General features: G+C 36.4%; 1 protein-coding gene across 4 annotated transcripts in view; it reads right to left on the bottom strand.

The window, feature by feature from the left end:
• Nucleotides 1-6,167: 6,167 nt before the first annotated feature.
• The window catches only part of GLIPR1L1 (GLIPR1 like 1), a 51,511-nt gene continuing 43,068 nt past the window's right edge, over nucleotides 6,168-14,610 (bottom strand). For 3 of the 4 annotated variants that reach the window (XM_086398717.1, XM_086398719.1, XM_086398722.1), the window contains 2 exons: nucleotides 6,595-6,621; nucleotides 6,168-6,507 (listed from right to left, as the gene is read on the bottom strand). In XM_086398717.1, coding sequence (XP_086254843.1) covers nucleotides 6,419-6,507; nucleotides 6,595-6,621 — 116 coding nt within the window. In that variant the 3' untranslated portion in view covers nucleotides 6,168-6,418. Of the gene's footprint in view, nucleotides 6,508-6,594; nucleotides 6,622-14,610 lie in introns of those variants that run through there. The other variant, XM_086398721.1, reaches the window with a different exon arrangement.

The following is a 14,610-nucleotide window of genomic DNA, read 5'->3' as shown; positions in this document are numbered from 1 at the left end:
ATAGGGAGGTCACTATCTCTTAGGTAGCTCATTGCATTGCTGGACATCTTACTCATTGATTTAATAAGCATTTCTTTAGGACGTCTATGTGTCAGACCTACGCTAGGTGTTAGAGCTATAAATTCTCAACAAATGAGATGTGTAGTCTATCCACGTGAAGTTTTTAGTTAGAGGTTGTTGTTCAGTTGTCAAGTTGTGTCTGACTCTTTGCAACCCCATGGACTGCAGCACACTAGGCTTCCCTGTCCTTCATTGTCTCCCGGAGTTTGCTCAAACTTAGTTAAAGGTGATACAGACAAATCATCAAATAACTGTAATACAGAGTAATAAATGCTATTTTAAAATTTATTTAAAAAATTATTTCAGAAACTATTTCATTTTTTTTCTATTGGGGTAAAAAATACATAACATAAAATTTAGCATTTTAACGATTTTTAGTGTAGAATTCGTGGCATTTATGTTCACAGTGTTGTTCACAGAATTATCAGGTGCAATTTTACATGCTCAGAAAGTATCAACTCATTTAAATCATAAAAACCTTAAGAAACACATATTGTTATGTTTAAAAACTTTATTGAAGTATGCTAAGTAACTTCAGTCGTGTCCGATTCTGTGCGACCCCATAGACCCCTGTGCAGCCCACCAGGCTCCCCCGTCCCTGGGATTCTCCAGGCAAGAACACTGGAGTGGGTTGCCATTGCCTTCTCCATTATTGAAGTATAGGTGATTTGTAATGTGTTTAATTTCTGCTATACAGCAAAGTGATTCAGTCATAAATATTCTTTTTCATATTCTATTCCATTATGGCTTATCACAGAATGTTGACTATAGTTCCCTGTGCTATGCAATAGGAACTTGTTTATCCGTCCTGTATATGTTTGCCTCTGCTAATCCCAGGCTCCCAGTCCTTTGCTCGTACACCTCCCTCACCCTTGGCAACCACAAATTTGTTATTGTATCAGGGAGTTTGGTTTTGTTTTGTAGATATTTTTGTTTCTGTAGTATTTTAGATTCCACATATAAGTGATATCATCTGACATTTGTCTCTCTGAAGTACTTCACTTATAGTTTGGTAATCTCTAGGTCCATTCATGTTGCTGTAAATGGCATTATTTCATTCTTTTAATGGTTGGGTAATATTCCATTCATACATATATTGCATATATATATATATATATATATATATATACACACACACACACACACACACCACATCTTCCTTATCCATTCATCTGTTGATGGACGGTTAGATTGAATCCATGTCTTGGCTATTACAGATAGTGCCTCTATGAACACAGGGGTGCATGTGTCTGCAAATTAAAGTTTTGTCTGGATATATGCCCAAGAGTGGGATTGTTGATCATACTGCAACTCAATTTTTAGTTTTCTGAGGAATCTACATACTGTTTCCCATTGTAGCTGCACCAATACACATTCCCAACAACAGTGTAAGAGGGTTCCATTTTCTCCACACCCTCTCCACCATTTATTAGTTATAGACTTAGTAATGATGGCCATTCCGACTGGTTAAAGATAGGTTAAAGGTACTAATGAGTGTGATTTTGTTTTCTGTATGAATGTTATTGGGAAGATATATGGTTTTTACCTTTGACTCTTTTTCTTACATTTCTTCACTTTTCTATCAGTCCTCATTTGATTGATCTTTCCTATAACTCAGAAATTCAAATGATGCTAATGGTGCATGAGAAGCATTACAAGAGAAAACCAAAAGGATGCTGCAAATAAAATCCAATGTTCAAGAGTGGAAAGATAGACTTCATTAAAATGTAAATAAAGGACAACTGAAAAAGAAACTTGCTACATAAAAATCAAGGGATTAAAAGCACTGATATGCCATTAAGACACGTTATCATTTGAGCTTCCCTGGTAGCTCAGTCGGTAAAGAATCTGCCTGTAGTGCAGGGAACCCAGGTTCGATCTCTGGGTCAGGAAGATCCCCTGGAGAAGGAAATGGCAACCCACTCCAATATTCTTGCCTGGGAAAACCCATGGACAGAGGAACCTGGTGGGCTGCAGTGCATGGGGTCGCAAAGAGTTGGGCATGACTGAGCGACTAACACTTTGGAAGAATCATTTAAAATGTCTAAGAAAATGAACAGCACCATTAGCAAAACGAATGAAGGAGATGAACAGGCAACTGACCACCAAAACCAAACAGACCGAAACACAAAATTGCCAAAACTGTGTAGTAGAAATATTCACACTGCCATCTATTCCTGTCACATATTTGATAAGGTGATCTGTATGCAACCAGATTCCAGCATGAATTTGGGTGTCAGGAAGTGTAACTTGCCTCTATCTAAAAGTCAAAGTCTTAAAATTGAGTTTAAATTTGGGAATACTGATATAAAAATTTGACTTCTAAACTGACATTAACTCCTGTATTCTGGAGCTTAATGTTTATTTAGCATGGTTGCATGTGTGCAACAACTCCTAGGAATCCTTCCACTGAAGGACAGCATTCCCCAAGACGGTCTTAATAACTCTCAAAATACATATGTGTCAATCTGAACATTGTTGTGAGAATGTTTAAATCTACTAGCAGTTCACGAAATGAACATTAATAGCATCTACCTCACAGAATTACTGAGAGGATTATATAAACTATTACATGTGAGTCGCTAAGTGCTTGGTACATTGTAAACAGTACTTAGCGTTAGTTACTACTATTATTAAATTAATACTGTTAATAAAAATATCTCATTTTCATTTTCACTTGTTATATGGACAAGGACTAAATTATATTTTTAACAGCATTTTACCAGACATAGTGTGCATTCTTAATACATATTTGTAGAATTATTCTTATGCTAGTCGTGTGATAGCTATTCTTAGGATAGCTAGTGTGGTTTCACTAGCTACAAGGAGCAAATTCACTGTATGCAACTCCAGAGGAGTTCCTGCTGGTTTTTGACTAGGGGGAATGTCAAGTGGTCTTGCCTAGAAAATCCCATGGATGGAGGAGCCAGATGGGCTGCAGTCCATGGGGTCGCGAAGAGTCGGACACGACTGAGAGACTTCCCTTTCACTTTTCACTTTCCTGCATTGGAGAAGGAAATGGCAACCCACTCCAGTGTTCTTGCCTGGAGAATCCCAGGGATGGGGGAGCCTGGTGGGCTGCCGTCTCTGGGGTCGCACAGAGTTGGACACAACTGAAGTGACTTAGCAGCAGCAGCAGCAATGAAGTGACTTAGCAGCAGCAGCAGCAATGTCAAGTGGTGTGGAGCTTTCTTGAGGGGAAAATGGGAGTTCCTCTGTGAGGGATGGTGATGGAATTTACTTGTTTCTTTCATGCCAGTATGTGAACTGAGGTGAATTTAATTAGAGATTGTTACCTAGTTTTAACCTAGCCAGCCATCACCAGATAATCATATGTCTTGCAAAAATAGCTGAGAAAATATTGCAGATCAGTTACAGTTGTAAAGATACAAGGGCAAGCACACACTGTTGATTGTTGGACTCATCTTCCTAGCCTAAATATCTCCTTAGCAGTTATTTTTATTTATTTATATGACTGCATTGGCATTAGTTGCAGCACGTGGGCTCAGTAGTTATGGCACATAGGCCCACATGCCCCTTAGCCTGTGGGGTCATAGTTCCCTGGCCAGGGATGGAACCGTATGCCCTGCCTTGCAAGGTGGGTTCTTAACCACTGGACCACCAGGAAAGTCCTCTCTTTAGTAGTTTTTAAAAATTCACTTTTATGTCATCCTTTTCGGGTTCAATTTTTGTATATTTTAAAACACTGGATTGGATTAAAACATATAATACTCTATTGTAAAAACACACATGATACATATAATTAAATGATATACTCATACTTTTAGCTCAAGCTTAGGGGCATCAACTCCTGATTTGTAAGGAAATGTCCTGGGTTTATTGTGTTTTCCTATGTCCTAGGGACCCCCCTCAGTCCCAAGGAGAACCAGGAATATTAGTTACTCTACAATATTTTATTTTAATAATAGGGATGCATAATCAAAAAATTACAGAGACTACTGTTTAAACCATCTTTTCACCATCCTTCAAGGGGTAACAATGGGATACAATAGGCCCAGTTAAGACTGATGAGTCTGATCACTTCTGGAAACTTCAAACATAGCCTAGTAGGACAAAACGATCCCCAGAATAATGCACTGTTCAAACCCTGAGTTAACTGCCCTCAGTAATTTGAAAAGACTGAGTACAGAGCTGTTTGTCTAGTAATTCCAAACTGCAAAATTGGAGGGTCACTTATGGTCACTATTAAGAGCAACATCTGCTCAGAGTAAAAGAATTAAAGTGATGCCAGGCCTTTTAAGATATCCTGTCAAGAGCCTATGGTTATGATCACAAGGAAAAGATATCTCAGTCCAGAATTTTCTCTTCTTGCTAATGAGGGGAAGCCCCACTGGTAAGGCAGAGGCACTTCACCTGCCCAACATTTACTCACAGCTTCAGCATAGATGGAAAGCTCTGCATGTATAAATCCCATTATCTGAGAACTGCCATTACTTACAAGCTCCTGTAGCAGTGCTAAAGTAATACTCCCTGACAAATATTTTTTTTCAAATTCAGAGGGTATAATTCTGTAAAAATTCATTTTTAAGTGTGGCCGGTAGAATTTCAATTCATCTACCTAAGGAAACTTATATGTTCCTGGATAATTAAGGAGTCTAAAGGAGTAATAGAATAATTATATTAAAAATCAAAAGATATTTTAATTATTGAAAAAAGTTTAATTAAAAATCTACAAACAGAATAATAAAACAGAAAAGTATACTATGTATATATGTCAATTTACATTTAGCCTATTCAAACTGCAAGTGTAATTAATTATGAACTCAAATTTAAAAATGCAATAGTTAGGGAAATAGCAATAATTTATTTTACTAAAATGGTAATGACTATCCATACCATGTTGATGCTGAACAACGCTGTGATGGTTAATTTTATGTCTCAGTGTGGCTAGACTGTGGTGGCTGGTATTTGGTCAAACACTAGTCTAGATATTGTTGCAAAGGTGTTTTTTAGATGTGATTAACATTTACAGTCAGTTGACTTTAAGTAAAGCAGATTACCCTCTGCAGTGTGGGTGGGCTACATCCAACCAGTCAAAGGCAGACAGATTTCCCAAAGAAGGAATTCTGCTGTTAGACTGCAATGTAGATATTCTGCCTGATTTCCCAATGTCAGACTTAAGAAGGCAGCAGCAAGTCCTGAACCTCCATCCTGCCAGCAGGCCCTATAGATTTTGGACTTGCTAACCACCAAAATCATGTAAGCCAATTCCTTAAATTTCTCCTCTATCTGTCTTTACCCATACCCTACTTCCTTACTTGTTGCTTCTGTTTCTCTGGAAAACCTTGAGTAACACAAGCAGATTTGAAATATAAAATCACTTGGCTTCTCTTTTAAGATCCCTTCACTATGTGGAAATTCCTAGATATTTGGCAGTATATACAGTGTAACTCTCAATCATGTTAAAAATACATTTACATTTTACAATCATGTAAAAATACATTTACAGCATAAAAATATTATGTTTTTTAATATTACAGCTGAGGGAAATTGGTGGTTGCTTTAGTTGAGAAGTAAAAGATCTAGATCATTTAGTTGGGAAGTAAAAGATCTAGATCATTTATTTAGTACATAGAAGTCAACAATTTAACATAAGTGATTTAAAAAACTGAATTAGTTGAATAATTTGTTTTGTTTGTTTCTTTTTCTTCTTCTTTTTTTCTGTTTGTCTTCAGACCAAAAAAAAAAAAGCCAGAATGCACCAGTTCTTTGGTTTGTAGACATGTTGTTAATTACACTACAGATAATTTTGTACAGGACTTTAGAAGGTATACATGCATCCTGTTATGTATACAAGGTATATTTAAAAATAAAATCTCCTAAAAGAGATTAAAATTTCCTAACTCTACCTTTTTAAGTTTAACCGTTCTCATCAATTTCCCCAACTATTGACTATGATCATAATATAACATTACAGGCTATTTGAAACTTTCCTTAATAGCATTTTGTTTCTGAATAATGTTGAGGGAACTCTTAAAGAGAACTACTGGCATTTAAGGAAAATACCTAATATCTGAAATGTTTAATTCTTTAAGTGTACTCTAACTAAAATGACAATCTAGAATATTAGATAACAAGACTCTTGATACATGCAAAATAATTTTTATTTTATTTTTTATTTTTTTTCAAAATAATTTTTAAATCACTTAAGTTTTGCTTTTTTTTTATTGCTACCCTTCTATATTATAGTACATCTTTTGAATTAAAAACACATCAAATTTAGATAACAGGTAAAGCATTTAGAAGCCTTAGTAATTAAACAGATAAGAGTTACATTTAACCATAATCTATTTCTTTATTGTCATGTTGGAGAATTTCTCTTGTACATCAAAGACAATTAAAATATTGTCAGAAGAACAGAAATTAGGTACAATGGATTACATGCTATCAGCTGACGTGTCCCTGATGGGTTCCAATTTGGATATCCTGTCAATAAAAACAACATTTAAGAGCTCAATTTAGTTTCAAGGAAAGGAAGTAATTGAATAAATACTGAAAGATTTTGATACGTACTTTGAGATTTATCACGTTCTTTATTACCTAAAATAGAAAAAAAAAAGTATACATTAAACTCATTCATTTGCTTTTCTGGCTTTCTGAATAAGATAGTCAACTCAGAAAATTTAGCTTGGTTTTTTAATTTAAGAAAACTGAAGCTTCCTCTGAAAATCCCATAGTACTTAAAAATCTGTATGATGCTCCCTGCCAAAGATGTCATGTCAACAAATATTTCAAGAACATCTCACATATTGAAGGCAAAAGGCCTGAAACAGACAAAACTATATACAGTACTGAACTTTATTTTTGACACTGCCATAACCATTTAAAGTCCCTGAAAAATACCATATTTCCTTCATATTGAAGATTTGGATATGAGGATTCTGCAGTTTCTTATGAGTTTATTTCATTTATTTTTATTCATTTATTCACGTTTCTGTGTCTATTATGTATTAACCATGATTCTAGGCTTTGGAAATAATGGTTATTAGAAAAAAGTAAAGGTCTTTTCCTTATAGAAGCATCAGGGGAGAAACTCTATCATCAACTTTAAAATGGAATAAATGAATATAGGAGATTAAAATATACCATCAGAGAAAGTGATTAGTATGATAAAAAGGGTCAAGAGATAGAAAATAATGAGGAACTTAGTTATGGTCATAGCTAAAATTTATTGAGAGCCTACTTTATTTTGGGAAGATCCCCTGGAGGAGGGCATGGCAATCTACTCCAGTGTTCTTGCCTGGAGAATCCCATGGACAGAGCAGCCTGACTGGCCACAGTCGAGAGGGTCACAAAGAGTTGGACACGACTGAAGGAATTTAGCATGCATGTGCTTTATTTTGGTCCCAAATCACTCTGTATGGTTTATCATATTTAATCCTCTTAGTCACCTCCTGGGTTAAGCCATCTGATTCCAAGGCCTATTCATTTAACCATTATGCTGTATATCTGCCCCTCAAAAAGGAAGTAAAAAAGATAGAAGTTGACTTTCTATATAAATGATGAATAAAAATCAAGTCATAGGACTTAATAAGTGGAACACAACAGATATAGTAGTGTTAAAAATAGAATGTCATTAAAACTTGGATAAAACAAAAGTTTGCAAATCCCCTCAAAATCTGAGTATCATAAAACATTTATTTTTATTTATTTTTTTTGTGTCTTCCCCTTTATTTATTTATGTATTTTATTTCTAATTTTATTTTATTTTTAAACTTTACATAATTGTATTAGTTTTGCCAAATATCAAAATGAATACGCCACCGGTATACATGTGTTCCCCATCCTGAACCCTCCTCCCTCCTCCCTCCCCATACCATCCCTCTGGGTCGTCCCAGTGCTCTAGCCCCAAGCATCCAGTATCGTGCATCGAACCTGGACTGTCATCTCGTTTCATACATGATATTTTACATGTTTCAATGCCATTCTCCTAAATCATCCCACCCTCTCCCTCTCCCACAGAGTCCAAAAGACTGTTCTATACATCAGTGTCTCTTTTGCTGTCTCGTACACAGGGTTATTGTTACCATCTTTCTAAATTCCATATATATGCGTTAGTATACTGTATTGGTGTTTTTCCTTCTGGCTTACTTCACTCTGTATAATAGGCTCCAGTTTCATCCACCTCATTAGAACTGATTCAAATGTATTCTTTTTAATGGCTGAGTAATACTCCATTGTGTATATGTACCATAGCTTTCTTATCCATTCATCTGCTGATGGACATCTAGGTTGCTTCCATGTCCTGGCTATTATAAACAGTGCTGCGATGAACACTGGGGTACACGTGTCTCTTTCCCTTCTGGTTTCCTCAGTGTGTATGCCCAGCAGTGGGATTGCTGGGTCATAGGGCAGTTCTATTTCCAGTTTTTTAAGGAATCTCCACACTGTTCTCCATAGTGGCTGTACTAGTTTGCATTCCCACCAACAGTGTAAGAGGGTTCCCTTTTCTCCACACCCTCTCCAGCATTTATTATTTGTAGACTTTTGGATTGCAGCCATTCTGACTGGTGTGAAATGGTACCTCATAGTGGTTTTGACTTGCATTTCTCTGATAATGAGTGATGTTGAGCATCTTTTCATATGTTTGTTAGCCATCTGTATGTCTTCTGTGGAGAAATGTCTATTTAGTTCTTTGGCCCATTTTTTGATTGGGTCATTTATTTTTCTGGAATTGAGCTGTAGGAGTTGCTTGTATAGTTTTGAGATTAGTTGTTTGTCAGTTGCTTCATTTGCTATTATTTTCTCCCATTCTGAAGGCTGTCTTTTCACCTTGCTAATAGTTTCCTTTGATGTGCAGAAGCTTTTCAGGTTAATTAGGTCCCATTTGTTTATTTTTGCTTTTATTTCCAATATTCTGGGAGGTGGGTCATAGAGGATCCTGCTGGGATGTATGTCAGAGTGTTTTGCCTATGTTCTCCTCTAGGAGTTTTATAGTTTCTGGTCTTACATTGAGATCTTTAATCCATTTTGAGTTTATTTTTGTGTATGGTGTTAGAAAGGGTTCTAGTTTCATTCTTTTACAAGTGGTTGACCAGATTTCCCAGCACCACTTGTTAAAGAGATTGTCTTTAATCCATTGTATATTCTTGCCTCCTTTGTCAAAGATAAGGTGTCCATATGTGCGTGGATTTATCTCTGGGCTTTCTATTTTGTTCCATTGATCTATATTTCTGTCTTTGTGCCAGTACCATACTGTCTTGATAACTGTGGCTTTGTAGTAGAGCCTGAAGTCAGGTAGGTTGATTCCTTCAGTTCCATTCTTCTTCCTCAAGATCGCTTTGGCTATTCGAGGTCTTTTGTATTTCCATACAAATTGTGAAATTATTTGTTCTAGCTCTGTTGGTAGAGCTAGAATACTGTTGGTAGCTTGATAGGGATTGCATTGAATCTATAAATTGCTTTGGCTAGTATACTCATTTTCACTATATTGATTCTTCTAATACATGAACATGGTATATTTCTCCATCTATTAGTGTCCTCTTTCATAAAACATTTAAAGAAGTTAGTAAACATCTGTAAACACACACACACCACAACAAAATAGTTTTACAGAAATTTCTCCCAAACATTCAAAAAATGAATAATGAGAATCTTACACAAACTGCAACCAAAATATTAACAGAAGTATCGTTCCCAACTTTTAACTTCTTTTATGAGGTTACTACAAACTTGAAGTCCAAATCATATGAGGATATATGGAGATGGGAAATTATAGGCCAGTCATAAGTCTGAAATTAAATCCAAAAACTATAAGTAAAATGTTAACAAGAATTTAGCCTTCTATAAGGGAAACTTGGGAGCTCCCTGAAAGCTCAGTTGGTAAAGAATCTGCTTGCAATGCAGGAGACCCTGGTTCTATTCTTGGGTTGGGAAGATCCACTGGAGAAGGGATAGGTTACCCACTCCAGTGTTCTTGGGCTTCCCTTGTGGCTCAGCTGGTAATCTGCCTGCAATGAGGGAGACCTGGGTTCGATCCTGGGGTTGGGATGATCCCCTGGAGAAGGGAAAGGCTACCCACTCCAGTATTCTGGCCTAGAGAATTCCATGGACTGTATAGTCCATGGGGTCACAAAGAATCGGACACAACTGAGCAACTTTCACTTTCAAGGGAAACATCATGACTAAGTTGGATTTATCGTTGGAATGAAAGCATAGTTTATAATTGGATTCCTGACCTATCACTTAACTCCCAGAATCTCTATGAAACATAAATTTCACTAGTTAAGTTGTATTTATTAACAGATACACAGCTTTTTGTCTGTCAATCACAGTTCAAAAAAGGTTTAAAAATAACAAAAAGAGAATAAACAAAATGGAAACAGGTTACAAAATATGATAAAAGATCAGATCAGATCAGTCGCTCAGTCATGTCCGACTCTTTGTGACCCCATGAATCGCAGCACGCCAGGCCTCCCTGTCCATCACCAACTCCCGGAGTTCACTGAGACTCACGTCCATCGAGTCAGTGATGCCATCCAGCCATCTCATCCTCTGTCGTCCCCTTTAAATTAAAAAAAAAACATATACCTACCTCTTTACAATAACTTGAAAATATTAGTAAAATGGGTCAATTAAAACATAACATTATCCAAAGAGGAATTTGAAGCACATGTCATTTTTCTTTAAGTTACATAATATTATGTCCAAAACAGTTTCCAAAAAGAAAATAAATCATTTGATGTAGTTTATAACATTAAGATATTAAAGGAAAAACATTTGGGATCATTTCAAGAGATGCAGAGAAAAAATATCTGGTAAAATTTAGCATTTATTCAAGATAAAAGCTCACAGTAAAATGAGAAAAATAAAAACTTTTATGATCTGAAATGAGGACTAATTAAAACAATCTCAAATAAATATGCCCCCTGGAGAAGAAAATGGCAACTCACTACAATATTCTTGCCTGAAGAGTTCCATGGACAGAGGAGGCTTTTGGGCTATAGTCCATGGGGTCGCAAGGAATTGGACAAGACTGAGCAACTGACAAATAGCTCTGAAAAGAAGAGAAGCGAAAAGCAAAGGAGAAAAGGAAAGATATAAACTTCTGAATTCAGAGTTCCAAAGAATAGCAAGAAGAGATAAGAAAGCCTTCTTCAGCGATCAATGCAAAGAAATAGAGGAAAACAAGAGAATGGGAAAGATTAGGGATCTCTTCAAGAAAATCAGAGATACCAAAGGAACATTTCATGCAAAGATAAGCTCGATAAAGGACAGAAATGGTATGGACCTAACAGAAGCAGACGATATTAAGAAGAGATGGCAAGAATACACAGAAGAACTGTACAAAAAAGATCTTCACGACCCAGATAATCACGATGGTGTGATGACTGACCTAGAGCCAGACATCCTGGAATGTGAAGTCAAGTGGGCCTTAGAAAGCATCACTACGAACAAAGCTAGTGGAGGTGATATGGACAATCACAATTCTTATGAGTTTGTTTATTTCATTTATGTTTATTTCATTTATTTTTATTCATTTATTCATGCTTGTGTGTTTATTATGTATTAAGCATGATTCTAGGCTTTGGATATAATGGTTATTAGGAAAAAGTAAAGTTCTTTTCCTTATAGAAGCATCAGGGGAGAAACTCTATCATCAACTTTAAAATGGAATAAATGAATATAGGAGATTAAAATATACCATCAGAGAAAGTGATTAGTATGATAAAAAGGGTCAAGAGATAGAAAATAATCAGGAACTTAGTTATGGTCATAGCTAAAATTTATTGAGAGCCTACTTTATTTTGGGAAGATCCCCTGGAGGAGGGCATGGCAATCTACTCCAGTGTTCTTGCCTGGAGAATCCCATGGACAGAGCAGCCTGACTGGCCACAGTCGAGAGGGTCACAAAGAGTTGGACACGACTGAAGGAATTTAGCATGCATGTGCTTTATTTTGGTCCCAAATCACTCTGTATGGTTTATCATATTTAATCCTCTTAGTCACCTCCTGGGTTAAGCCATCTGATTCCAAGGCCTATTCATTTAACCATTATGCTGTATATCTGCCCCTCAAAAAGGAAGTAAAAAAGATAGAAGTTGACTTTCTATATAAATGATGAATAAAAATCAAGTCATAGGACTTAATAAGTGGAACACAACAGATATAGTAGTGTTAAAAATAGAATGTCATTAAAACTTGGATAAAACAAAAGTTTGCAAATCCCCTCAAAATCTGAGTATCATAAAACATTTATTTTTATTTATTTTTTTTGTGTCTTCCCCTTTATTTATTTATGTATTTTATTTCTAATTTTATTTTATTTTTAAACTTTACATAATTGTATTAGTTTTGCCAAATATCAAAATGAATACGCCACCGGTATACATGTGTTCCCCATCCTGAACCCTCCTCCCTCCTCCCTCCCCATACCATCCCTCTGGGTCGTCCCAGTGCTCTAGCCCCAAGCATCCAGTATCGTGCATCGAACCTGGACTGTCATCTCGTTTCATACATGATATTTTACATGTTTCAATGCCATTCTCCTAAATCATCCCACCCTCTCCCTCTCCCACAGAGTCCAAAAGACTGTTCTATACATCAGTGTCTCTTTTGCTGTCTCGTACACAGGGTTATTGTTACCATCTTTCTAAATTCCATATATATGCGTTAGTATACTGTATTGGTGTTTTTCCTTCTGGCTTACTTCACTCTGTATAATAGGCTCCAGTTTCATCCACCTCATTAGAACTGATTCAAATGTATTCTTTTTAATGGCTGAGTAATACTCCATTGTGTATATGTACCATAGCTTTCTTATCCATTCATCTGCTGATGGACATCTAGGTTGCTTCCATGTCCTGGCTATTATAAACAGTGCTGCGATGAACACTGGGGTACACGTGTCTCTTTCCCTTCTGGTTTCCTCAGTGTGTATGCCCAGCAGTGGGATTGCTGGGTCATAGGGCAGTTCTATTTCCAGTTTTTTAAGGAATCTCCACACTGTTCTCCATAGTGGCTGTACTAGTTTGCATTCCCACCAACAGTGTAAGAGGGTTCCCTTTTCTCCACACCCTCTCCAGCATTTATTATTTGTAGACTTTTGGATTGCAGCCATTCTGACTGGTGTGAAATGGTACCTCATAGTGGTTTTGACTTGCATTTCTCTGATAATGAGTGATGTTGAGCATCTTTTCATATGTTTGTTAGCCATCTGTATGTCTTCTGTGGAGAAATGTCTATTTAGTTCTTTGGCCCATTTTTTGATTGGGTCATTTATTTTTCTGGAATTGAGCTGTAGGAGTTGCTTGTATAGTTTTGAGATTAGTTGTTTGTCAGTTGCTTCATTTGCTATTATTTTCTCCCATTCTGAAGGCTGTCTTTTCACCTTGCTAATAGTTTCCTTTGATGTGCAGAAGCTTTTCAGGTTAATTAGGTCCCATTTGTTTATTTTTGCTTTTATTTCCAATATTCTGGGAGGTGGGTCATAGAGGATCCTGCTGGGATGTATGTCAGAGTGTTTTGCCTATGTTCTCCTCTAGGAGTTTTATAGTTTCTGGTCTTACATTGAGATCTTTAATCCATTTTGAGTTTATTTTTGTGTATGGTGTTAGAAAGGGTTCTAGTTTCATTCTTTTACAAGTGGTTGACCAGATTTCCCAGCACCACTTGTTAAAGAGATTGTCTTTAATCCATTGTATATTCTTGCCTCCTTTGTCAAAGATAAGGTGTCCATATGTGCGTGGATTTATCTCTGGGCTTTCTATTTTGTTCCATTGATCTATATTTCTGTCTTTGTGCCAGTACCATACTGTCTTGATAACTGTGGCTTTGTAGTAGAGCCTGAAGTCAGGTAGGTTGATTCCTTCAGTTCCATTCTTCTTCCTCAAGATCGCTTTGGCTATTCGAGGTCTTTTGTATTTCCATACAAATTGTGAAATTATTTGTTCTAGCTCTGTTGGTAGAGCTAGAATACTGTTGGTAGCTTGATAGGGATTGCATTGAATCTATAAATTGCTTTGGCTAGTATACTCATTTTCACTATATTGATTCTTCTAATACATGAACATGGTATATTTCTCCATCTATTAGTGTCCTCTTTCATAAAACATTTAAAGAAGTTAGTAAACATCTGTAAACACACACACACCACAACAAAATAGTTTTACAGAAATTTCTCCCAAACATTCAAAAAATGAATAATGAGAATCTTACACAAACTGCAACCAAAATATTAACAGAAGTATCGTTCCCAACTTTTAACTTCTTTTATGAGGTTACTACAAACTTGAAGTCCAAATCATATGAGGATATATGGAGATGGGAAATTATAGGCCAGTCATAAGTCTGAAATTAAATCCAAAAACTATAAGTAAAATGTTAACAAGAATTTAGCCTTCTATAAGGGAAACTTGGGAGCTCCCTGAAAGCTCAGTTGGTAAAGAATCTGCTTGCAATGCAGGAGACCCTGGTTCTATTCTTGGGTTGGGAAGATCCACTGGAGAAGGGATAGGTTACCCACTCCAGTGTTCTTGGGCTTCCCTTGTGGCTCAGCTGGTAATCTGCCTGCAATGAGGGAGACCTGGG

The sequence above is a fragment of the Bos grunniens genome, chromosome 5 (genome assembly GCF_055505025.1).
Source record: "Bos grunniens cultivar Pamir isolate PY7600 chromosome 5, Bosgru_T2T1.0, whole genome shotgun sequence".
Classification (NCBI taxonomy): domain Eukaryota; kingdom Metazoa; phylum Chordata; class Mammalia; order Artiodactyla; family Bovidae; genus Bos; species Bos grunniens.
The sequence above is the reverse complement of the archived record's forward strand: the minus strand, read 5'-3'. Positions and strand labels throughout refer to the sequence as shown.